At 37.7% G+C, this 26,160-nt stretch overlaps 1 protein-coding gene across 1 annotated transcript in view; it reads right to left on the bottom strand.

The window, feature by feature from the left end:
• trip4 (thyroid hormone receptor interactor 4) overlaps positions 1 to 26,160 on the bottom strand; it is an 87,973-nt gene that overhangs the window by 28,914 nt on the left and 32,899 nt on the right. Inside the window, exon 12 of the mRNA XM_079598668.1 lies at positions 5,215 to 5,317. Within this exon, the coding sequence (XP_079454794.1) occupies positions 5,215 to 5,317 (103 nt within the window). The remainder of the gene's footprint in view (positions 1 to 5,214; positions 5,318 to 26,160) is intronic.

Here is a 26,160-nt window from a genome sequence, read left to right as displayed (position 1 = left end):
CCCTTAAACAATATGGAAAAATTAAACAAACTCTGGCTAGTCGCTTTACATTCTGGTCGGAAAATCTCTTCCTGGTAATTGTGGATCATTCTTGGCCAGAATAAGTTGCCAAGTGAAGCAGACATTCCCATAGTCAGAAGCCTGTTTATTACCAGTTGGTTAAAACAGACACAATTGGTTTCCTTTCAAGAAATAAATAGATCATCTACCTTAAATCCAGCCTTCAGCAAAACAGTTCAACACATCATTCTAGAAGCTGGGCTGCATATTATTAATGCATGCAGCTTCCAAGGCACACTTGTTTGGATGTTGAAGCCGTATTGATTCGAATAAAGCAAGAAGAGAGAGACAACCTTTAGCCTTTAAAAGGCTGGCATGTAACAGAATCACTGATGTGAACTTGCAATATTCACACATGGCTGATGCCACTCATCAGGAGATCTCTGTTAGCTCGGTGCAGCGAGGGTGACCTTCAGTGAGGAGATGAAATGACAGGATAAAAGATTCAGAAACCTCAGCACCCACACAGCTTTTAATACAGTTGTTTTAATCAGGGAATGGAGATTTTGTTGTAATGCAATGACAGACTCCAAATTTGCCACATCTAAATGTCAGCAATTCCAGCAACAATGAGTGGTGGATGGATGGTTTTCTATTATGCAAGTCAGTTTTCTGTAATAGCTTTTTGTAATAGCAATCTTTTTTGATTGCTAATGAATATACCATCCGGTTTTTGAAACAACGTGATGCAGACACAGTTGTTTGGTCTTCATGTGCAGGACAAGAAGGGTGACACATTGACCCTAGTGTTGGATAAACCTCAAACGACATGGAAGAGGTAAAGGGCAGGACATCTCTGTGGTGACTTCTTACTCTTAACTGCCCTCCCAGCTTATCAGTCCATATCGCCTCCCCCATTCACCCAATGAGGAGTTCATGGAGGTCGACTCTCTTGAGAGCTCTGGCAGCTTAGGAGAGAATGAAAATGAATGGGAAACGGTGGATAGACACAAGGTCAAAACGGATATAAAATTCTCCATTACGATATGAAAAGCTGGTGGAGAAAGAAGAGCGCATTGAATGTCAGAAGGAAGGATCGCTTTTGAGGGCCTGGCTTTGTGCTTCCTTTATGTGAAAACAAAAGAATCCGAACACTGAGTCACCAATGCTCTTGTAAAAGCAATCCCACATGCTTGTCAGAGACGCTTTCCACCCGAGAATTCACAAATTCAGTTATATAATTAATTGACCATTTTGTATCTGAGAAGCTAAGCAGGTTGAACAGAAGAATGTGTACATGTGATTAAGGAGGAATTGCACGCAGATACTATCCAAGTGTGAAATGCTTCCAGTCTGTACTGTGAAATAACACCATTGTTGACAGTTGAGCTGCTGTGAAGAATGACTGGGAAAAAAAAATGACACCAAACAACCTCCGTTAAGAGTGGAGATTTTCTACAAACAAGATTGTAGATAAAAACAATGCATTATATAGAACTATTCGTACTTCTGTCATCATGTGTGACCCTGCCTGGACCACAAAACCAGTCACAAGGGTCTTTTTTTTAAATTGAGATGTATATATCATATGAAAGCTGAATAAATTGCTTTCCATTGATGTGTGTTTGTTACGATAGGACGATATTTGGTCGAGATATGACTAAAATCTGGAATCTGACGGTGCAAAAAAATCTAAGATTTATTGAGAACATCGCCTTTAAAGTTGTCCAAATTAAGTCCTCGATGTTACAAAAATATATTTTTTATATATATTTACGGTAAGAAATTTACAAAATATCTTCATGGTACATGATCTTTATCTTAATGATTTTTGGCATAAAATAAAAATGTATAATTTTGACCCATACAATGTATTGTTGGATATTACCACAAATATACCCGTGCGACTTAAGCCTGGTTTTGTGGTCCAGGGTCAAATATAGGTTTTTTCATGATGTCTGGTGACAAAACGTGGGTCATGTGGTTGGAACAAGAGGTTCTATCATTCCCGGAAAAAAAGCTAACATTCATCAGTTAGCATTCCCATTCATCTCAGCTGGCGTAGGACCTCCCAGAAGTACACTGCCATGAGGTGCTTTTGCCCGATCACTAGAGCCGTAAATGCCATGTGACCTATCACTCTGGCTGATGGGACCACGAGAACATGCATAGACCCAAACCCTTCATTAGTGACTATCCTGAGCTGTGATTTCAAACCCAGGATAAGCCAAGGGGAAAGGAACAGCTGGAGTGCATTTGTCTTTTGTTCAGACCGACAACTGTTTGTTTCACTTTGTTTGAATATTTTTACATTAATCACCTTCTTTGATCTGCATAGCCGCTACACATTTTTCAAACGATTGACTATCAAATGGTAGGCCACTGACATAAACTCCAGTACAATCTCCACAATATTACCATGGGTTTCCCAATGGGATATTTTATGGTAATTGAATATTGAATGAATTGAATTATTGAATAATTAATACGTTTTTTAAACTCAAATGCAAATCATATATGCTACCATTACTATTGGAAATGCCTAAAGATGTGATTATTTGGACATCCACGACGTGAAAATCAAATGAACTAACACCTTGATCATAACCAAAGGGAACCAAAGCTAGAGGATAGTGAAGACAACAATAAGCATTAATTGATAATCCAGTCCAACACATGAAAAGAAGCAGCTTGTGTTTTCAAGGAAAATTTCACCATACGACATATTGCATGAAAAGAGTGGCGAAAAGTAAAGTAATTAAGAAAATGTAATATTTTGAATACCACGCAACAGTTAAAGTACAAGATGGTGTGTAAACTCATAGCTCTGTTGTAAAACTGCCTCAATGTCTACTCTGTAAATCAGCGGAAATAGCTTTCCTCACTGGACACTCAAAAATTATAATAATTAAGCTAATTCCATGATACTCTAATCACAAAATAACACAATGCAAGATTATTTTATAAATCAACACTGCCTTTGCTTCATCTAACAACAACTTAACTGTTTTATTTTACCAAGCTTGGTGCAATATTCCATGGGATTGCCTTCTCCGTGAAGGATATACAGTACACTGCATATGATGCTCCTCAAAAACATTTGCTTTAAGATTTTTATTTATATTTTTTGCTACACATTTTTCCAAACATTACATGAAATATTGTATACTATATAGGGGTGTAACAATACATGTATTCGCAACGAATACAGTCAGTCACAGGCAATCCACACTCCTATCCAGAAGGGGGCGTGCGCGGCAATGCAACGCTGTTTGCTACCAGTAAAAAGCGAAGAATGAGAGGAAGATGCGATATGATTACATCTCTCAACCAGTGTTTTAAAAGTGGAAAGATATCAATAAAACAGCTTGAGAATAATTTCTCACGCAGCATTACATTAACCTCTGGCATTTAGAGTCGGGTTAGTTCGCTAGAGAAATTAACTCTAGAGAGAAACATTTTGTATATGCACTATATTAGCCTCTTCATTATATTTACTTAACCTGTTAGTAATGTGTTGATTATTTAATGTATGTCTAAACAAATTTGTCATGAAAACAAGTTATGACAGCTACTGTGTAAATTATTATATTTAAAAAATGTTTTACTCTTTATAAAACTCTTTATAATTTGATTTAGAAGTTAATGCAAAACCTGTCTTATGTGCAATTTACAGTAAATGTTTTTCTGTTTTGTTTTTACTGTGTTGACTATTATATCAAAAAATAAATAGCAACTGAATTTAATAATTTGGACTCGTTGTTAATTGTAACCTTTAATATTATAGTAATATGTAATTAAGGCCTCCCCATATAATTTACAGCATTAGCCAAGATAGATTTTTTTACCCTTAAGAAAATTCAAATTATAATAGAATTTATTTAAACACATTTACATCTTTGTTAAAAAAGGAAAAGAAAAAAGAAGCAATTTTGTGTTTAGTTTTCTCACTCCTGCTGTACCGAACCGTGACTTCAATACCGAGGTACGTACCGAACCGTCATGTTTGTGTACAGTTACACCCCTAATACTATAGATAATTGGATATAAATAAACATCTTAAAGGGGTCATGACATGGGTTTTTTTATTTTATTATTATGTTCCCTTAGGTGCAATTATAGTATTACTATAGTTTTTTTTACAAAAAACTTTTAAAATGTAGTGATGTATGACCTTTTCCCACCCTGTTTCTCATCCTCTGATTCAAACAGTCTGTTTTGGGGGTGTTTCCCCTTTAAGAGTTCAGTGTTAACGCCCACTGTTATGATTGGCTAACGTCAGTGCCTATGCATCAATTATTAACGCCCCCAGCCAGAACCTGTGCGGATTCAGCGTATTTAAAAAGTAGTTTAAAGTTTTAAACACATTACTTACACTTTGCGTCGTCGTTGTTGAGCCCAGAATAGTCGGCACGGACTTATCTTTGAGCAACAGTTTTCTGGCAAAGCCAGCATCATTTTGGGATTTGTTCTCAAAACAGTCATCCTTCAAATGTATAGAACAAACGCTTAAACTAACACTGCCGTGACTGAGACGTCCGCAAAAAATAAAGTGCATCCATTTTTCCCTGACGACTGGATCTTTCGCAGCGTATTCAAAGATGTTGTTTGTCCACAGCCAGGAACAGCACATCTGCAGCATCGTAATTTCCCTGTACACAGACCCACTCGCTGTCCGTCGACTGAACACTTGTGAGGCGCGCAGCGCGCGGGCGCGACAACGGTACGAAATGAGCGTAGTTGTCTTGTGCTGGAGGCGGTCATATGCAAACGCTGGTACGTCACTTCGTACCGTGACGTCACTTCTTACCATGGATCCAGAACGAGCTGTATTTAGAGCTTGATTAAATAAATGATTCGTTTATAACGGGGAGGACGTCTTAAGCTATGAAACTTGCAAGACGTTTTAATGGTACAAAGACCTCTTATATACTAAAAGATCAAGGCAAATTTGGTTTCTCATGTCATGACCCCTTTTAAAATAAATGTTTTTGGGAACAATCTAAAGACTTCTGCACAGTACAGAATGCAATATTTTTAGAATTTGGTTAGAAAGTATCGTATTGAGGTGGCGTAATGAATTTGTCTATGTGTATAGTGGCCTATATGCTGCCTCTATAGACTGCTCATTAGACATGCATGTGTTTAAATGAGAGAGTGTAGAAAGGGAGAACGACTAGAGCCGGCACATGAAAAGAGGCAGGCAGGACTTACAAATCTTGTGTTTCCCTTTCATGGGAAATTTCACCACCAACTCCTGGGGGTTGGAGCAAATGAAGACAAATGGAGAAGTCGACTCCTCGCTGATCTTGGGATACTGAAAAGAGAGAGAGAGGAAACAATGAGCTGTGTTCAGCCACTTGGTTACCACGCACAGAAAAGAAGAGCTGCTTTGAAAGGCTTCTCTTCCCCAGTAATTGATAGGCAGCACACAGGAGAGGCGAAATTGACTGGCACTTTCATAAGAAAGGTGACATCTATCTAATCTGTCGAGGGAAGGCACAGGTCATCTTATTTCCTCCCGACCATCAGAGAGTCGTATGATTGTATCACGGCATTTAAGAAGCACAAGCTTTTCACAACACTATTTCCCACCCACCCCACACACACACACACACACTAAAAGCGGCAAAGAGAGCTTGACACAATCAGGGCTTTTAAGAGTGCTGCAGATATGAGGTCCCTCTGCATACTTGAGCTGTCTCGCAGGAGACGTGGATACATTCAGACACTGCAAGATTTGCTCACACTCGTGCGCTGATACGGTCACATATCTGATTGAAATGCTTGTGGGGAAATGTTGCGTCAAGATCAGCAGATGAAAGGTTGACAAATAACACTAACGTTAAAGTATATAAGGTCAACTTGCTCAAATTTAAAGTTTACATAATTTTTTTTACCATTTTAAATCACCATTCTAGACAAATATACCTTTTGTAGTTCATGTCAAAGGATATACACTCTTATAAGAAAAGGTTCTATATAGAACCTTAAAAGGTTCTATAGGCGCTTCGTATTTGGAACCCCTAAAAGGTTCTACACTCTTAGAAAAAAAGGGTTCATTGGGGTTCTATATAGAACCATAGGGTTCTTTACTCAACTCTATAGAACCTTTTTAGCATAAAAGGTTCTTTGATGACAAGAAAGAACCCTTTTGGTTCTTAAAAACCCTTAAAAAGAGTTCTGTATATAGAACCTTTTAGGGGTTCCAAATACGAAGCGCCTATAGAACCTTTTAAGGTTCTATATAGAACCTTTTCTTCTAAGAGTGTATGCGTCCAATAAAACTCTACAATGCATCTGTCAACAAAACAGAAGCTGCCAAATTCTCTACAGTAGATGCCATCGTGGACAGATAAGCCCATATCATCATCATCAAAAACCCATGAACAAGAAAAATATATATACATATAAAAAAACTAAATGTTGCGCCAAGATCAGCAGATGAAAGGTTGACAAATAACACTAACATTAAAGTATATAAGGTCAACTTGCTCAAATTTAGAGTTTACATTAAATATTTTTACCATTTTAAATCACCAGTTTTGCATTCTAGACAAATATATCTTTTGTAGTGCATGTCAAAGGATATGCGTCCAATAAAACTCTACAATGTCACTGTCAACAAAACAGAAGCTGCCAAATTTTCTAGATGCCATCATGGACAGGTTGTGTAGCAAGCCCACATCATCATCAGAAACCCATGAACAAGAAAACTACACCAGAAAAAAAAAAATATATACATACTGTATAAAAAAAACTATTTTGATATTTTAGGATACCTGGGATTCCATTTACCACATTTCTCATTAGAGTTTTTGTTTCCATTTACCACATTTCTCATTTTTGTAGCTTCTCAGTAGCAAAAGCGATTTTATTGATTAGTGCAATGTCTCGCATTATAATTTAATGTTCTGCCTCTTTTTGAGATTTCTTTGTTTGCTAAATAATGTATTAAGACTAATTAGAACACAAAGAACCAGCTGACTATTTATTTAATGAAGGAAAACAAATAGTGGGACTTGATTTGATCTATGTGGAAGAGATTGAATTGTGAAAAAAGGGTTCTCCATACCAGAAGAAAGCAGGGCCGAATCTGTTTGGCTAAAAGTTAACATTATTCAATAGCCTGCATGGCCTAAATGACATTAGCAGAAACAGAAAGTAGTGTAAATTGACTGAGACTTTAATGTAATGTAATGGAGGAATGTTAATAAATCCACATAGCTCAACGCTACTTAAAGTTATTGACACGTTAGAGTGATAAAGAAACATGCATGAATGCACAGTAAATAAAAATAATTAAAAATTGTTATGCATGTGTCATTTACTACCTCTAGATAGCGTGATATCATATATGGGCGACCCTATTGTACATGGGTATCAGCCATCAACAAAAAAATTAAATGCACATTGCTCAACCAAAAGTGGACGTAACAATTGGGAAAGAAATCAGTAAATATATTGGATCTGTGCATTCAGTCTTAAAGTGACAGGAGCATAATATAAAAACTGCTGTCTATATCTTTAATGTTAATCAAACAACAAAAGAAAAAGAGAAAATCAATCACTTCCTTTGACTGAATTACTTGTGTAGCTTTACTAAGAATCTGTCTATATGTTAATCGTACATGTATATCTCTTTTTTGTCCTATTGTTTCTTTGGTTATTTGTTTAAATTTTTTAAAACCAAAAATAAAAATAACTATTGTTGTCAAGTTATTACACTTGATATTAAAAAAGTATGCACAGTTTTTCTTGCTTTCTTTGGGAAAATGTGCACTGATAAATACTGCACGATAAGACCTGGAACATTTATTAAGAAAGTAAATAGCTTCCATTTTGGTATCATGTTAAAAAGTCTCACAAAAACATGTTTTTAAAAGAATTTTAATGGAAGATAGCACTGCAGAGTTCAAAGATTTAAGCGTGTGGGCTAAGACTCATTTAAAAGGATGACAGATTGCATGATGGGCCGGTGGGAGGACTACTGAACAAAAGACTAACAGCACTATTCCTTAATCGCTTTCTTGAGTGTACTGCCTCAGTCTTTTTATTTGTTAGACAACCTTCAAAAAGCCTCTATATAACACAAGCAGTCATAAGTCGCACGGGTATATTTGAGGCAATAGCCAACACATTGTATGGGTCAAAAATATCGATTTTTCTTTTATGCCAAAAATCATTAGGATATTAAGTAAAGATCATGATCCATGAAGATATTTAGTTAATTTCCTACCGTAAATATATAAAACATTTATTTTTGTGAGTGAATGCAGCACAATCGTGAACATAAATGCACAACTTTAAAGGAGATTTTCTCAATGTTTCCAAATACGTCAATGGAAAGCTTATTTATTCAGCTTTTATGTAATGTGTAAATCTCAATTTAAAAAAATTGACCCATGTGACTGGTTTTGTCGTCTAGGGTCACATATGAATCTCGAATTAAACCGTGAATAAAAGCAAGAGAAGAGAGAATGTATTTGATATAAAAGGAACTAATCTCAAATTCAAGCCAATGCCCTTAACAAAAAGAAGCCTCTACACACACACAATGGAGCGGATATATATATATATATATATATATATATATATATATATATATATATATACATATATATATATATATATATATATATATATATATATATATATATATATATATATATATATATATATATATATATATATATATATATATATATATATATATGGCTAATGTTCAGAATATAATCTTGATCAAAGAATGAACTGAAAAAACGTTTCCCTTTCATCCTTCCATGGCTAATTAGGATTTAATGCTGCTGAACTGCACTGGCCAGTTCTCCCTTCCCCCGCGTGACAGTCTCAATACCTGACTAATTGAAAAGGCATGTCAAATTCATATCCATCTACAGAATAAGGGCTTGCATTCAAAAGCTTCAGTCGTATCACTGAGATAAGATACAATCTGAACATCAGCCATTAAAGTAATATGGTGGATTAAAATACAACTTAAGCTATATTGAAGCCATATGCTTCCCATTGCTAGAGAAAATAATGTTAGATTGTTCTGTTCATCAGTTTGTAATGAAGATCAGAAAATGCACATTTACATTTTTGGATGTCTAGGTTTCAAAGCTGAAATGTGAAGCATGTATTTTTATTGTTCAGTAAAATGTTTTTGTTCGAGGTGATAAGTTGTCCACTGTTTTAGGGGATGAAGCTAACACGGTGTCCTAACCAGACGCGATGCGATAAGATTCCAGCGACAAATAATTTGTCTGTCCACACTAGACGCGACTGCGAGATGCGTCGAAATCTCAGCCAATCAAAATCAAAACCCACAGCCAATCAGAACAGCGTGTGGGCGGAGTCTCAGCGAGTAATCTTGCCGGCACTTGCAAGAAATGGATAAGTAGCTACAAAATCAAATTCACAAATATTACACCATTTAAACATTATTTACATAGGCTACTGAGTTACTAAAACAATCTTTGTCAAATAATACACTTGTTTGTTCACAGTTTGAACGTTCTTGTTTCCATTTGTTTAATTTCAAGATCTGAGGTGAATTATCCAGTGTTGCTTTTACAGCTACAAAGCTGGAGCACTAAATGATATTCAAAGTCACATGACACGCTTTTAACATTAAATAAAGCACATAAACAGTGCCTGAGATTATCATTGCCACACTTTGTGTTTGTTGTTCCAGCGTGACGTCTCAGAATAATAGAAATTGTTTCTAAAATAGAATCGCCGCGTGTCGCCGTCGCGGCTGGCTAACATGGAAAAACATGGACGCATTTTATCGCGCGTCGCGTGTAGTTAGGACATGGTGTAATGTAAATTTCTGGCTGAGCCAATTGCATAAGTTTGTGGCTGCTGAAATATGACAAATGGTGACAATATTGGGGAAACTTGTTTGGGTTGGAAACAGTCATTATATTTGCAATTACAACATAACTCAACAGTTAACCCAAAAATTACAATTCTGACATTCACCAACCATTGTGAGTCAGTAATCACAAGTCAATATTAGCCTTCTGATGCTACACGATAGCTATGTGTCAGGAACAGACCGAAATTTAAAAGTTGTTATTCATTGAATATCTCTACATCCAAACCTGTGTCAGTGTTTCCTCTAGGATTTTTTCCAGCTGTGGTGGCAGGCCCATTACCCCAGGGGGAGGGGGCGTCGCCCATGCGTGATATTCCCATGGGCCACGCCCCCTTGCCCCAGGTGTTTAAACCTCCCCTAAGTATTAGAATTAGGGATGGGTATCGATTCAGATGTCAGATGTTCAGATTCGATTTCAATTCGCAAGCTCTCAATTCGATTCAATTTCGATTCTCGATTCCACTCAATGAATATACTGTAGATTTAACACAAAACCTATATTTATTAAAAAAGAACAGTGAACATAAGTTTACGAGTGGTTAATTAATAAAAAGAAATTAAGAGCCAGTATATTAAACTCTTATTATTTTAGGTACACTTGGGTACATTAAAACAGCATATATCAAATGCATACAATGAATAGACAGGATTTTGATGCAAGATGATCAAACAGGATCAGGTTATTTTATGTTTAAGATAAAACAAACATAAAATCTCACTGCATTAGAATAACATGGAGGCTGCAAGCCTATGAAGTGTAGGAAAACTAATACTGGCTTTTGGGTGATATATAAATAAATATGGGGGAAAAAATCGATTCATAGCCTTTGAGAATCGATATTGAATTAACCACAATTTAAAAAACGATTAATCGAAAAATAGTTTTTCTATATGAAAGGTTCCAATTTACAGCGGCAATGCGATTATGCGCATCCCGTGCGCCGAATGATGCACTTGAAGCAACTCGAAATCACAGCGTGCAGCGCGTCGCATTGAAAAGTGTTAGCAGAGTACACAGACAACACACGAAATACTGTTTCACAACTACCAGTCTCTCTGACTGGCACACTTTATTTAAAAGCACAAAGCGAAGAGATATTTGATGCTTACTGTATTATATCTATGCAACAGTTTATTTAGCCTTTTCTTTTAACAGTTTTACATTTCAGTTAACAGTGCGCATGAAGAACAATTCGAATTCAGAGTGCTGCTCAGTGCTGTAATCTAACATAATTAACGCAATAAACTCCAGTAACAGTAAGATAAAGTAATTTTATGCAAACCATAGACCTTTATCTACAAATAAAGTATAATAATGTGAACATTGATCTTGGAGAGTGTCATCGTGTTACTCGTAACCGAAGGTGACGCGCTGTTTGAGTTCTGAATGGAGAATGACCGAGGAGAGATGAGTTTTCATTAACTTTAACTTAACGACTTCAATATTATTTTTTACCTCACATTATGCTATCGAATGACTTTAGAAGTCTTGGAATATAGTGCACGAAAACTTTATGGTGCTTTACAATGTTTTTTTATGCCTTTAGTGGGGCTTAACAATAACACAATAGTATGCACAATATCGGACGGACCTCACTGAGAAGCTGCAGCCGTGGCGGGAGGATTTTTGGTGTGGCGGCCCACCACGGCTGAATGAATGTAGCGGAAACACTGTGTGTTCTTTGGAGCGTTCTTGACCTTCATAGCTTCCGAGTCGATTAAGGAATCATAATTTAAAGAAACACGCCGACTTTTTGGGACTTTAGCTTATTCACTGTATCCCCAGAGTTAGTTAGATAAGTCCATACACACCCTTTTCATCTCCGTGCGTGCCGTAACTCTGTCTGGCGCACCCACCGCTAGCCTAGCTTAGCACAAAGACTGGAGGTAAATGGCTCCAGCTAGCATGCTGCTCCTAATAAGTGACAAAATAACACCAACATTTTCCTATTTACATGTTGTGATTTGTATAGTCACAGACTGTACATGAGACACAGCCATCTTCTAACCGTATACATACTGGGAACTATATTCTCAGAAGGCGAAGCACTGCTACTTATTAGGAGCAGTATGCTAGCTGGAGCCATTTACCTCCAGTCTTTGTGCTAAGCTAGGCTAGCGGTGTGTGCGTCAGACAGAGTTACGGCACGCACGGAGATGAAAAGGGTATGTATGGACTTATCTAACTCTGGGGGATACGGTGAATAAGCTAAAGTCCCAAAAAGTCGGCGTGTTCCTTTAATAGGTTAATCTGGTTCATGAAACCAGCATGAACGATTCATTCACAAATCTGACAGATCTATTTCTCTGGTTTCTCAACTCGCTAACTAGATTATCCGGATGCAGTGATAATCAGCTCACTGGATTGGAAAATTTTCTGAGAAAAATTACTTAAATTCTGGTCTGTTCTTCACACAAAGCTAATGTAGCTTCAGAAGATTTGGAGCATAGTGCACAAGTCATGTTGGCTATAAACAATCATGATACTTTAATAATGCTTTTTAATAAAGGAAGCTCCAATCAATGTTATTACATAAAAGAGTGACTAGAATGGTCAAACCTTCTTTTGTGCATCACAAAAGAAAGAAAGTCACACAGGTTTGGAGCGACACAAAGGTGAATAAATAATAATAATTTTCATGTTGGTGACCTATTGATTAAAGTGTTATGTAATCAAAACAGTGTGATAGGTGCTAATTTTATGCTTTTTGGTTCAGGATGATTGCCACTAAGTATTACTGGACACAAATTTTCTGTTTTTAACGTCCCCCTGTGGGAAAAAAAAAAGCTTTTAATGTTGTTTACATGTCCATGTGGTGTTTTTAATATGCTTTAATATGCTTTAACATACAAACCATGTGCAAATTCATAAGTCAACATCATTGCTGAGTATCTTCAAAAACGCAGTTTGAAATCGCTGGTGTTTCTGACGTCACAAACTACCTTGTAACCAATCAGATCACGGTGTGATCGTCAACGAGTGTATCTCTGAGCTGCTGTGAGTGAGTGGAGGCGGGGCTCATTTGCATATGCACGCATACTAAATGAGGCAAGGGTGTAGAGATACATTCAAGCTATTTTAAGGCATGAAAAAAATTCAAAATTCAAAGAAAAAACATTTAAATATGTCATTTTTGTGAGTTTTAAAGGAGAAAACGATTGACTACAAGGGGACTTTAAATATTGAGGACTGAGTCAATATTACCTTCTTGCGGTAACTGACAGAATGCCACAATGCTGTCGACTGAGCTCAAGTTGTATTTAACCGGCCAAATTTCTTCAAACCAGAAAGCATGATGCAAAAGCCAATTTAATTTCAGACAGCAGCTCACGCCATGTACGCATGTACTCCAAAACACAACGCTAGCGCAGTGCAAAATGTGTGCGCAGCCACAAATATCTGCTGACAGGGTGCCAGATAAGTGGAAAGTATTTTCTTTTCTCTCTAGGCTGAGACTCTGCAAGTGTGTCCCAGCTATAAGCACTGTGATGAGAGATTCATATTGTCCAGTGCAGAGGAGGGCAGCAAAGGGTGAGCAGACCTTGCCAGGGAACATTATAAGATTAGTGAACAGACAGAGCACACCATAGCTTATAAGCCTCCCCATGTCGCCAAACAAAGACAGCCTGGTGCTTTAACTAGCCAATGGAGCAATGAATCTGAGACTGGCTGTCTGCTCACCACTGCAGAGAAACAGGCTTTCAGCTGATGTACGCAATTAGATGACAGAGGCAGGCAATCTCCTGCACTGTGGCGCAGTGGTAATAGGGCCGGCCCGCTTGGCTGCACTCAATCTCGGACAAATAAAAAGGCTTCATTGGCACCGACGCCCTGACACAGGAGAAGCACTAAGGAAGAGGTCTTTCAAAGAGAAAGGGAATAGGAGAAAAATGCATGCTGTCAGGATCACTGCTTTCATGCATTTTCAGTTGTATTTCACTAGCATAAGACCAACCCTCAATGGAAAATAAAAAGCTCAGCAGCCTTTTCAAAAAACAAAACAAGGAAAAAAAAAAAGCCTGTAAACCCCTGCAAGTCAAAGACCATCTGGGAGCTGTAGTGTGAAATGCCTGAGCAGCATTCCAGCTTCATGACGGGTAACAGTGAATAAACCATGAATAGATGAGGAGAATGAACCGGTTTCTAGAGCTCTTGCTGCTATTATACATCAATAATACTGACAAATTTGGCCAATTAATGGAAGTGTTATCTCTTGTGTCAATACTGACAGCTTCTCAAGCTCAACTGATAGCATTTTCCTTTCTTTTCAGATGTTCGAAGTGAATTTTGAGCAAATGTTGGTGTAAAATATAGGTTTTGATTAATGAATGAGGTTTTCATGACTGTTCATCATAACCACAAGCTGTCAAGCTCCAAAAATGAAGAGGAAAAAGGACCACACACACAAAAAAAGACCAAAATTTAAGTCATTATTCACTGTGTTTTTTTTAAACAATTATTAATTGTTTGACCTTATGATGCTTGGTTAAGGCAAATGACCCTTGGTTTTCAATGAATCATTATTAGTGAATCAAAATTTCGAATTTGGCAGACAAGTCAAAGATTTATGGACCATTTTCACTTTATATTAGCATGAAAAATACAATACTAAAGTGATTTTGCTTTGAAAATAAATGAATTATGTTTGGGAAAAAATAACAGTCTTCAGGTTGGGAATAAAATTGTTGAGTTTTTTTTGCTGGACTGCTCCTTTACTAGGCCAAAAATGTGTAAGGTCATATAAAAGCTCTGAGTTCTGTGCACTTGTTTTTTGACATCATCCTCAATGCCTTTTGGAGAATGGAGAATGTTATCGTGATATCTTGTGCTAGCTAATCAAATATGTTTTTCTAAACCAATTAAAATTAAGAGCAGACTAACTGAAAACACAATGAAAGGAAAATGTTTTTAGCATTGGTAATATAATGTGATATGTGATCATGTAATTTAAAAGACACTTCTTGTCTAAAAGTGCAGTCACAATCACAAAATGTTGGTAAATTTTTGCAGGCAAAAAAGGGTCACTAGGCGCGTTTCCATTACAGATTTGCGCAAAACATTAGTGATTTTTTCTAAATGTCGACAAAAAATGATTGTGAGCGGCTGGGGTTTCTGCGTGTTTCTCCCTCATTTCTGCTTCGAGGTCTTGATTGTGGCATTTCTTTGAGGTTAAGAATCCAGTATTCCTGTAATTATTTTGTCTTTTATGCGTTTAATAAAGAACTCTGTCTCTTATTCTGTCCAAACACACCGCGTCATCTACGTCAGGTTTCCACTGCAGTTTTGTGCAATATTTATTTTTCGGATTGCCTGAAAAAGCACCTCATGCGAGCGTAAAAACTTTTTTGCGATAAATGGGAGATTTTGTGAAATTTACGTGTTTCCATTGGCCGTTTTTTTCAATTATCAATTTCAATTTGCGCAATTTGAAGGGTAATGGAAACACGGCTATTGTCTACCGTCAACAGTAGGTTATAATGCACAGCTCACACAGAAGTGATTTTCAAACCGTTCTGTTGGTCAATGCGGTGAATGCGAGTGTCCAATTTGAAATCTGTGTGAGGAAATCTTTCACTCACACAAAATTCCTGATTGCGTGGATTTCAAATAAATGACTGGATTTACAACGGTAAATGTGACTGCACCTATAACATACTGTATTTTCCGGACTACAAGTCGCTCTGGAGTATAAGTCGCACCAGTCAAAAAATGTGTCACGAAGAGGAAAAAAACATATATAAGTCGCACTGGATTATAAGTCGCATTTATTTAGAAATTTATTTCACAAAATCCAAGACCAAGAACAGACATTTAATCTGGAAAGGCAAGTTATTCAGCTCCACAACAGCACACAGAACAACAGGCTGAATAGGTGTCCGGTGTGTTAGCGTAACACATTAACAGTTATTCAGCGACACAATAGCATAAAGAACATATACCTGGGAGGCTGAATAGGCTAAATTAACATTAGCCAGCGAGTCCAACAAGTTACCGGTAAGCAAGTTCACCAAGCTCCCGATCTCATTCCTCAACACTGAATCCATTGAGTTCTTCCTCGGTGTCGCTTCTGAACAACTCCGCTAACTAGAGCGCCCTCTCGCGGCTGTAGACGGTAATGTTTCCTCTTGGTTCATCTCAGTCTGAATTACTTTTGATATATAAGTCGCACCTAACTATAAGTCGCAGGACCAGCTAAACTAAGAAAAAAAATACTTATAGTCCGGAAAATACGGTAATTTGTAACAAAGCACTGAAAAAAAACCCTGCTGGTATCAAAATGCGAATGTGTTTTTCTCATGTTGTCAGATTTTGATATTTTTTATGTTTTGTTGTAAATACAGATGATTTGGCTCAAAATGATAAGAACTCCAAATGCTGAAACCACAGCAATTCCAGACAAACAGAAACATTTGAAATGAAATGCAGTTATTTATATTTATGTCAGCCAGAGCGGTTCTGTCTCCAGTAGGAGAGTTCTGCAGTGATTAATATTTAAACATACTCCTCCATCCACAAACACAACTGGTGTCAAGTTGGAGCGCAAATTAATTATACAGTACTGTCCAACACTGCCACTAGTGTTTTTACATAATTTATGTCTCAGCCACAAGAAAATTCATGTCCGGCTATTACCGCTTCACAAGCTGCCACTGTGTCAATCAAGCTGATGGTAAACGCTCACCTTAATGCATACTGAACAGATAATGTACCTCTCAGAGGCAAAAGCACAAAACTTCCAGGAGCAGCTGGGCAATGGCCCGTCGGGGGGGAACCAATGCTGTAATGCATTGATTGGCCTCGTTTAAAAAGAGTCAGTGAATCAGGCTCCTGCTGGAAATGCATAAGCAAAATGAAACACTAGCGGGCTTCCAATGTAGCCAGAACTGGCTGGATTGCAGGTTCTACATTAGCATTTCGACAGGCCTTCACTTACTGAAAATCATGGCTTGGCGAATGGGAAAAATGCAGTTTCACAAGATGATGATAGATTTTGTGAGGTCACTTATTTTGGTGGTAAGATTTATGCAGCCCAAACGTTTTGCTCAGTTCCAGGTCCCTGAGTGTTGCCTATGACCTCACCTTTCAGAGCAAACCACGAGCAACGAGAAAACAAGGTCGCCTAAGAATCTACCAGACGCCGAGTTATACAAAACCACACTATGTCAACATTTTTGAACAGATTTCTTCCACAAATTATATTAAAGTGGAGCTCAATAAAGCTCAAAATAAGAAATTCATATTAATATTAAGTACAATTTGTGTAAAATTCTCAGCACGGCCACTAAGGACAAGAACATATTTATCATAGATCTTCATATTTTTTTTAAATATAGTTTTAAGAATGTCATGCAAACCTCCAGTCCATGTGGATGTAAACTATACCCAGAAATAATACCAAAAGCAGCCGTCTAGATATTTAAAATCAGTTCAACGCTGGATTTGCAGATCGTTTGAAACTGAAAGATGGAGCGGTCCCAGCGATAAAAGATCCCGGTCATCAGTCGGAATTGCAGGCGGAGAGTAACATAAAATGTCTGTGTTTTGTTGGCAATCAAAAGTTATCTAGGGTTAGTGCGTGACTAATCCTTTACACTTTTGTGTGCTAATGTGTTTACTGGATGTTTCGGTATATATACTACATGTGTTTACTCTGTTGTGGGACGAGTGAGCAACTTTTGGAGAGTCTTGTATGAGTGAATGTCTTGTTTGTATGAGTTATGTATTATATATTTTTTTGTACTTACTATTATTGTAAAGTAAGTTGTTGTTGTTGTCTTTTGTTTTATTTGACTGCTGCTGTAAGGTCATTGTTAATCTCTGTACTTGGAATTGAGGACCCCCTCGAAAACGAGATGGTTCATCTCAAGGGGTTATTCCTCTTCAATAAATTAATGTCAAACAGACTCTTTACCTCTAGGAGCTCGGATGTTTTTCGGTATACAGCGTATCTGTCTTTTATAAATCTGATCCAACTAATGCCTGGTTCAGATTACACGATTTTAGCCCGATTTTGGCCCGATTCGTACGTTGGATGTCGTGGGGATTCGTAAACGACAACGGGCGTCAGGACACAAGATTTGATCGTTTCATCTCGTATAGTGTGTCATAGTGAGCGACAACCTGCGATGCTTCACGACATCACGACAAAAAGACTAGCGTGTTTAATTTTTTTTCGGTCCTCCATGACGAGTGTGAGTGAGTGAGCGAGCGAAAGAGAGAGAGAGAGAGAGAGAGAGAGAGAGTGTGTGTGTGTGTGTTACGGTGACCACCTGGCTATTGCTCTGTTGCAGGTCAGCAGAAAAAAAAAGTAGCACTCTATCTTTCTATCAAGGCAAGATAGCTGCTAAACTGGAAACATAGCAAACCTCAAGCCTCTGAGAGGGTTTAACATCGAAACCCAATAAAAATCACAACTTAGTTTTGCTCAAGAGCGTTATTAAAGGATAGGCTTTCATTCTGGATCAAAGCTCAGCAGGAATTTATGCAGTTCAAATCAATGCATTTTGGGAATAAATCTTATCAGCTCCACAAATCTCACCTTGTCTGTCAGCATGGACCATGTCAACAAGTATCGGGGCAACTGTTTCTTCACCCAGAGGTCTTGACGTGAAATAAGAGATATGTTTATGAGTTTGTCGGTAGGAAGACATGAATGTTTGCTTTGATTGAGGTTTTGGAAAGCAGCCCATCTATGTCTGCTGGAAGGTGAAATAGCAGTTGCTCCCACAAAGTCCCATTAGAGGGAGACTAACTGGCCACGAGAGCATGCCTTTCATCCAGATCCCCCGTGGGTCTACCGACACCTCATTAAACAGACCTGGAGAAATGGCAGGGAAAGAGAGGGGAGGATTCAGCCATAACATGATCAGCTGAACTGGGAAATGGTTTATCCGTTCGCAGTTTATCCGTACGGATCCGGCCCCACGGCTCAACACGTATGCGATTCGCAGATTACCATATTTTTTTTTCATAGTTTGGCTGGTCCTGCGACTTATAGTCAGGTGCGACTTACATAATGAATTCATACTGACTGAGATGAACCAAGAGAAAACATTACCGTCTACAACCGCGAGAGGGCGCTCTAGTTAGCGGAGTTGTTCAGAAGCGACACCGAGGAAGAACTCAATGTATTCAGTGTTGAGGAATGAGATCGGGAGCTTGGTGAACTTGCTTACCGGTAACTTGTTGGACTCGCTGGCTAATGTTAATTTAGCCTATTCAGCCTCCCAGTTATATGTTCTTTATGCTATTGTGTCGCTGAATAACTGTTAATGTGTTACGCTAACATAACGGACACCTATTCAGCTGTTGTTCTGTGTGATATTGTGGAGTTGAATAACTTGCCTTTCCAGATTAAATGTCTGTTCTTGGTCTTGGATTTTGTGAAATAAATTTCGAAATAAATGCGACTTATAGTCCAGGGGGACTTATTTTTTCCTCTTCGTGATGCATTTTTTGACTGGTGCGACTTTACACTGTGGCCCTGTTTACATGAGAACTCTCGCGGGTGAAAAGGTAAAAATTTGTGATCGGATGTGCCTTTCGTTTACACGGCGACAGCGTTTTTGGGGCTTAAAAACGCAAAAAAAGTGAAACCACCCTCCAGAGTGGTCATCTTAAAAACGCTCCACCGTCGCGTTCCCGTCTAAAGGCTAAAAACGTCTACTAGGGAGAGAAGTAGAAGGAAGGTTATACGCAGGTGCGCGGACTTGGTGTTGTTGTGTGGCAGTGCTTCATATCGCCACCTAGCCGCCTGGAGTCCACACTACACCGAATTTCACACACTTTTGCGTCACCATATGCACGCAGATTTCCCCCCCATAACGCTCGTCTAAACGCAGAATAAAAAGTGATTACGCAACTTTTGCGTTTTCTCTTCAGATCGTTTCCGTGTAAACATAGCCTTATACTCCGGAGCATCTTATACATGCAAAGTGAGAAATTTCAAGCCTTTGTTTGTTATATTTTTGATGATTATGACTTAGTTACAGCTTATGAAAACCTTTTCACAATATTCGATTGGGGTTTTCATAAGCTGTAAGCCATAATCATAACCATAATTATGTCAAAAACATAAATAAAGGCTTGAAATTTCTCACTTTGCATGTAATGAGTCTATATAATATATTAGTTTCACCTTTTAAGTTGAATTACTGAAATAAATGAACTTTTGCACGATATTCACATTTTTCGAGTTTCACCTGTATGTTTTTTTTGCTCATCTTAAAAATAATAAGATCCGTGGCTCAAAAACCGTAAATGATTTGAACCGTGAATTTTGTGATCCGTTGCACCACTAGAAATGGTAGAACAAGTACCAGTTCATTAGGGGAGTTCATTAGGGAAGGAGAGGAAGGTGTTTTTTCTAAGAATAGTGCTTAACAGGTAAAAGGTGAGGCCTGACGAGTAACAGGATGACGGATGAAAGCAGCACCGCGTCTTTGATCCATCAGGGTGGGGTTGGCTTAGAGGGACATGCGAACCCAGAATAACACAGTCGAGTTTGTCCAGTCTGACCCACGACAGCCTCCGCGGGTCTCTCAGCCCTGCCTGTCAGGAAGACGGATGCCTAGCGGAGAGTGTACGGCTGACGAGGTGCCTGTGTCTTTCTCTGACTGACAGCTTCGGGCTTCCAGGAATAAGGGAGGAGAATGTCAGACGCATTAACACCACCGACACCTGCCACTAGTGTTGGGTGGGGGATCGGGCCGTAGCTCTTTAACAGACCCAGCTGAGCACCTGCTGGCCTCCATTCATGAGGGCAAGTGAAATACGACCCCTCACTGACCATAACAATGATCTTTAAGGACAAATCATTTGGTCAACTGGAACAACATTGATGCAGGACAAAGCGGCATCAATTGTGGTTAACACTGATCTAACTTAAAATCCCCCTGTGGTGAAAATAAAGCTTTTGATTTTGCTTATACTGTACGTCAATGTGGTGTTTTTAATATGCGTGTGCATGTGTAAATTCATGTGCACACCATTGCTGAGTATTTTTTCTTTAAAACGGCAGTGAGTCAAAGACAGTCTCAAAAATTATGGCAATAGCTACTTTCAAACATACAGTTTTAACTGGATTAGGATTAGTTGCATGTAATTATGCATCATTTATATTTATTACAATAGCAACTAAATGTAACCGTGACACTGTAAAATAAAGTGTTACCAAAATATTAAATTAATTTCCCTTTTTTTTTTTATCGGGTTGAATGAATGATTCAATGACTCACTCAAAGACTTGTTTCATTACAGCGTTTTTTAACAAATCTCTTGATTGAATGATTTATGACAAATAAAAAATGTTAACAGTCACTTGTCGCCACCTACTGGTGTACATGTAATTGATACAATCTTTTTAAAGTTTCTTTAAATAGGTTATTTACACTATTTTTGATTGCTGCTATAAACATCAGTGATTATATCAAACTATAAACTTAAATCGCATTACTTCGGTGATGATTTGAATTATTGTAAGACAGAATTTTTTTAATATATATATAATTAATTATTAATTATTTCTTCCATGAAGGTTGGTACAAGAATTGTTAAGAGAAATCAGAACGAGGATCATTAGTTTTTATCTCAATAATTCAACAATTCTCATCAATGTTTTGCTGACCTTTGAAAATTAATAAATGAATGAAATACACTTTAAATTTGTGTTGGACTCAAGGTGTTTACATTGACAAAAACATTGGAAACATAAACAGAAAATTCTACAATACACAAAAAAACTCATTCATCATTTAACATTTTAATTGAAAAAGGAATAAAAGATTTCTTAAAACGGATAGCAAAACACTGGATAATCATTTTGTCTGCATCCATTACATATTGCGCAGTTTTACCTCTTTTTCCGGGTCAGAACGTCTACATTGGGTTATTTCGGCAGTGTATAGTGTAAATGCAAATATCGGATACGGGTCACAGGTGAAACTCGAAAAATTAGAATATCGTGCAAAAGTTCATTTATTTAAATATTTCAACTTAAAAGGTGAAATTTATATATTATATAGACTCATTACATGCAAAGTGAGATATTTCAAGCCTTTATTTGTTATATTTTTGATTATGGCTTACAGTTTATGAAACCCCAAATTCAAAATTAGAATATTGTGAAACGTTTTTCATAAGCTGTAAGCCATAATCAAAAATATAACAAATAAAGGCTTGAAATATCTCACTTTGCATGTAATGAGTCTATATAATATATTAGTTTCACCTTTTAAGTTGAATTACTGAAATAAATGAACTTTTGTACCATATTCAAATTTTTCGACTCATATCAGCAAATGTGAATTGGGCATCAAGACCTGCAGTGTAAATGCAGCCTCAGTGTGTCCAGACCAGTCACACACACACACGGTCTGATCTCTCCAGAACGGCAAAACGCTGGGCTCAGAGAGCGAGGGGGGCTTAAAAGCATCTTTCCACACAGCAGATAATGAAGGCAGCTACTGGAGAAATTGAATTCCTAACAACCACATCCTTACACACTACACTGACAGGGAAAAACAATGTCTGTGGGGGGAGGATAGGAAGAGAGAGAATAAGATAGCGTGAAAGAGAAAAAGGGCTGTCTCGGTTTGGCTCGGATTCAGAGTCTCTCCCACCGGAAGAGGGCTTTTCAGCATATAAATATCACATTACCACACAAGGAAACACAGGCCTCAGCTGGCCTCCTAACCTGCACTAACGAGGGCTTCTGCCCCCTGCCAACAGGCCACTGTCTTCTCATAACAGCCAGCTTAACGCTTTTGTTCTGCGACTCAGTAGGACAAAGCACCTTTTCTAAACAACAACTAGGGCTAATAGATTAAAATAATCCCAATTTTCTGATTGGGATCTTAAAACAAGTCATGATTTTCTGCAGTTAACACGATTAACCTCTCGTTTTGAATTTGTTTGAAATGCAGTGCACTCAGTTTTATTGCATCGTGATAAAATCTGATGACTGAATTTAGCCTTTTTAGCTCAAATCACAGATAATGCATCAGAGTTCCCCTCAAAAAAAAAAAAAAAAAAATAATAACTGGTGACGCCTCTATCAAAATGACAACTGGCTTCTTGTTAGGCGGGACAGCCCGCAGAACAGAATGAATAGTTACTTATAGGGCCCTATCTTGCACCCAGCGCAATTGACTTAGAACACCGACGCATGTATCATTCCTATTTTGCACCCGCGCACAGCGGACTTTTCCCTCCACAGACGCACGTCGGTATATTAGGGAATGAACTTGCGCTCGCGGGGGCGGTTCAGCGCAAAGAGGAGGCGTGTTCCGGCGCAAAACTTCCCTGGTGCTATTTTCCACTTTTAGAAAGCAATTGTGCCACTGACCAGGAAAAAAACAGTCTAAAGACTGTGGCGCGTTGCGCGTTAGTGATATGGTATTTTAAGGACGCGTGCTTGGCCATAATGTAGCGTGTTAACGCGCATCCACTTTGATTCTCTAATATAAACAGACGCAGCAGTTTTCATTTCTGCAAATCATACATTATTACAAGGAAAAATATTAACACACGAGGAAAATCATTGTTGTGTCCGTGAAGATGTGGAAAAGATCTATCTATATATATATATTTTTTTAAATCTAATTAGGCTACACATTTACCCAAATTATACGCCTGTTTAACCGAAGCTAATTTGTGTGGGTTTCTCCCATCATCCCCAATGTCACTTCTCTGTGTTTTACGGCGCTGACGAGAACGTTGGCCTCCTCGGCTGTGAATCGCTACTGGCGTGCGCTGGCAAATCCGCCGTTATAACAGCAATCCGCATTGGAACAAGCGCGCCGGCTCTTAAAGGGAATGTGAGAGGACGCTCTGATTGGTTTATTTCACGTTACGCCCAAACCACACCTATGAATAATGAAGCTACTTCAGACCAACCCCTTTTAGACTTGCGTCAGGCGCAAGAGTCGTTTATCCCGCCGGGAAAATAGCAACAGCGCCGGGATCCGCCCACAGAGTTACTTGCGCTTTGACACTTGCGTTTCAGATCGTTAAAATAGTCCCATAGTCTCTATGTAGTGTAAAAAATATTTTTTTAATTCTAGTTTTCAAAACTCCTAGATTTAAAACACTAAAGATTGGCCAATTCTTTTCTTCTTCTATTTTTTCACAACCAATTTGATTCTTTTTGCATTTAACTGTCCAATAAACAATATGGAGAAGGAGAATGCATCAATAATACCGGTAATCATTTTATTGTTTTCTTTTGTAAAACTGTATCTAAATAATCATTACACAATAAATCACATATAATAAAATACTACGTATACGAAACGTTTATACCTTTGCATTAGATCCCTATTAAACTCTCTACAAAATATGGCAACAATTCAGTGTCCGGTTACATATATTATGCTATTTTAAATGCTACAGTGACAAGAAGAAAAATTGATAATTACAAATAAATGTTTCAAAAAAAACTTTGTAACATTCATTTATAGTGTAATCAGATTATGCATCATTATGCCAAACATATACATACATGCATACATACATACATGCATGCATGCATACATACTGTACATACATACATGCATGCCGGTACATGCATACATACATACATACATGCATACATACATGCATACATACATGCATACATACATACATACATACATACATACATACATACATACATACATACATACATACATACATACATACATACATACATACATACATACATGCATACATGCATACATGCATACATGCATACATGCATACATGCATACATACATACATGCATACATGCATACATGCATCCATACATACATACATACATACATACATGCATACCATACAGGTACATACATACATGCATACATACATGCATACATAGCTGATATTCAACCTATTAAATCAATGAAGAGCCAAGCCCTTACATTTACATACACACAGAGACTGCAAATGATGGAGTACTACAACAATAGCACAGTTTCTCTATGGCAGGACAGCCTGCCCATGCTCAGTCAATACAGATCAATACAGCACTCGGCTACTGTGGAGGGGAAATTGGTTCTTTTTTCCCCTCGTTCATTTCTGGCTGACTAAAAAAGTGCCATGTTGACAGCCAAATGGAGGCGTCTGAAATCACCCTGACAGGGCAGCCTACAAAACAGCACTGGACTGACAGAGATATTAAGGGCTCTGTTCAATGTTTAGATCAATACAATCAAACTATGAGATGTAGGAATGAAAATGGCTAGCAAGTAGAGCAGCACGATTCTGGATAAATTGAGAATCACAATTTTTTTATGTTTAAAATAGAGATCATGATTCTTCCACGATTCTGAGTAGACAACTAAACAAAATAAGAGGTTCTAACAAAATGTTAATCGCTGCAGTCTATTTGAAAAATAAGATTTTTTTATATTGGGTTGAATGAATGATTCAATGACTCACTCATAAACACTTAACTTGTTTCATTAACAATGGATAAATCAGCGTTCTGATCGCTACTGTAACCATCAGTGATTATATCCCAACTATAAACGTTTAATCGCAGTACTTCTGTGATTATCTGAATTATTGAAAGACAGAAATAATGATACTGTGTGTGGTTGAAAAGGCTGTTTGTTTTTATACATTTTATACCTATACATGACAACTGCACCAAGGGTTGAATCGCAATAGAAGAACGCTAGTCAGACATCCCTGATGTAAGCAAACCATTTTAAGAGATGCAAAATATCTACTAAATGAAAGCTCAAAACTGTGCGGGGATATTCTTGGCATTAAGCAAACAAAACAAAAATCTAACAAACAAAATTGGCATGTCTCAACAAGTGTTGTTTCACTGAGACTGACTAATGTATGTTTATAAATGGAACGGTGGTTTGCGCTCTCTACCACAAATATGCTTGGAAACATACAATTCATTTGCCCCATGAACAACATTATGAAAAATGCAATATGCTTTGGCTAGAAAGAAATCTCGACGGCTGGTAAATTCCCAATTGTACACTCTCAGAAAAAAAAGGTACAAAAGCGGTCACTGGGGCGGTACCCTTTCAAAAGGTACATAAGGGTACCAAAAGAGTGTATATTAGTACATCAAATGTACATATTGGTACCAAATAAATGCATATTAGTACATTAAATGTACATATTGGTACCAAAAGAGTGCATATTAGTACATCAAATGTACATATTGGTAGCAAATAAGTGCGTATTAGTACATCAAATGTACATATTGGTACCAAATAAGTGCATATTAGTACATCAAATGTACATATTGGTACCAAAATAGTGCATTTTAGTA

The sequence above is a fragment of the Phoxinus phoxinus genome (assembly GCF_949152265.1).
Source record: "Phoxinus phoxinus genome assembly, chromosome: 2".
NCBI lineage: Eukaryota > Metazoa > Chordata > Actinopteri > Cypriniformes > Leuciscidae > Phoxinus > Phoxinus phoxinus.
Note: the sequence above shows the minus strand (reverse complement) of the source record. Positions and strands in the feature narration are given on the sequence as shown.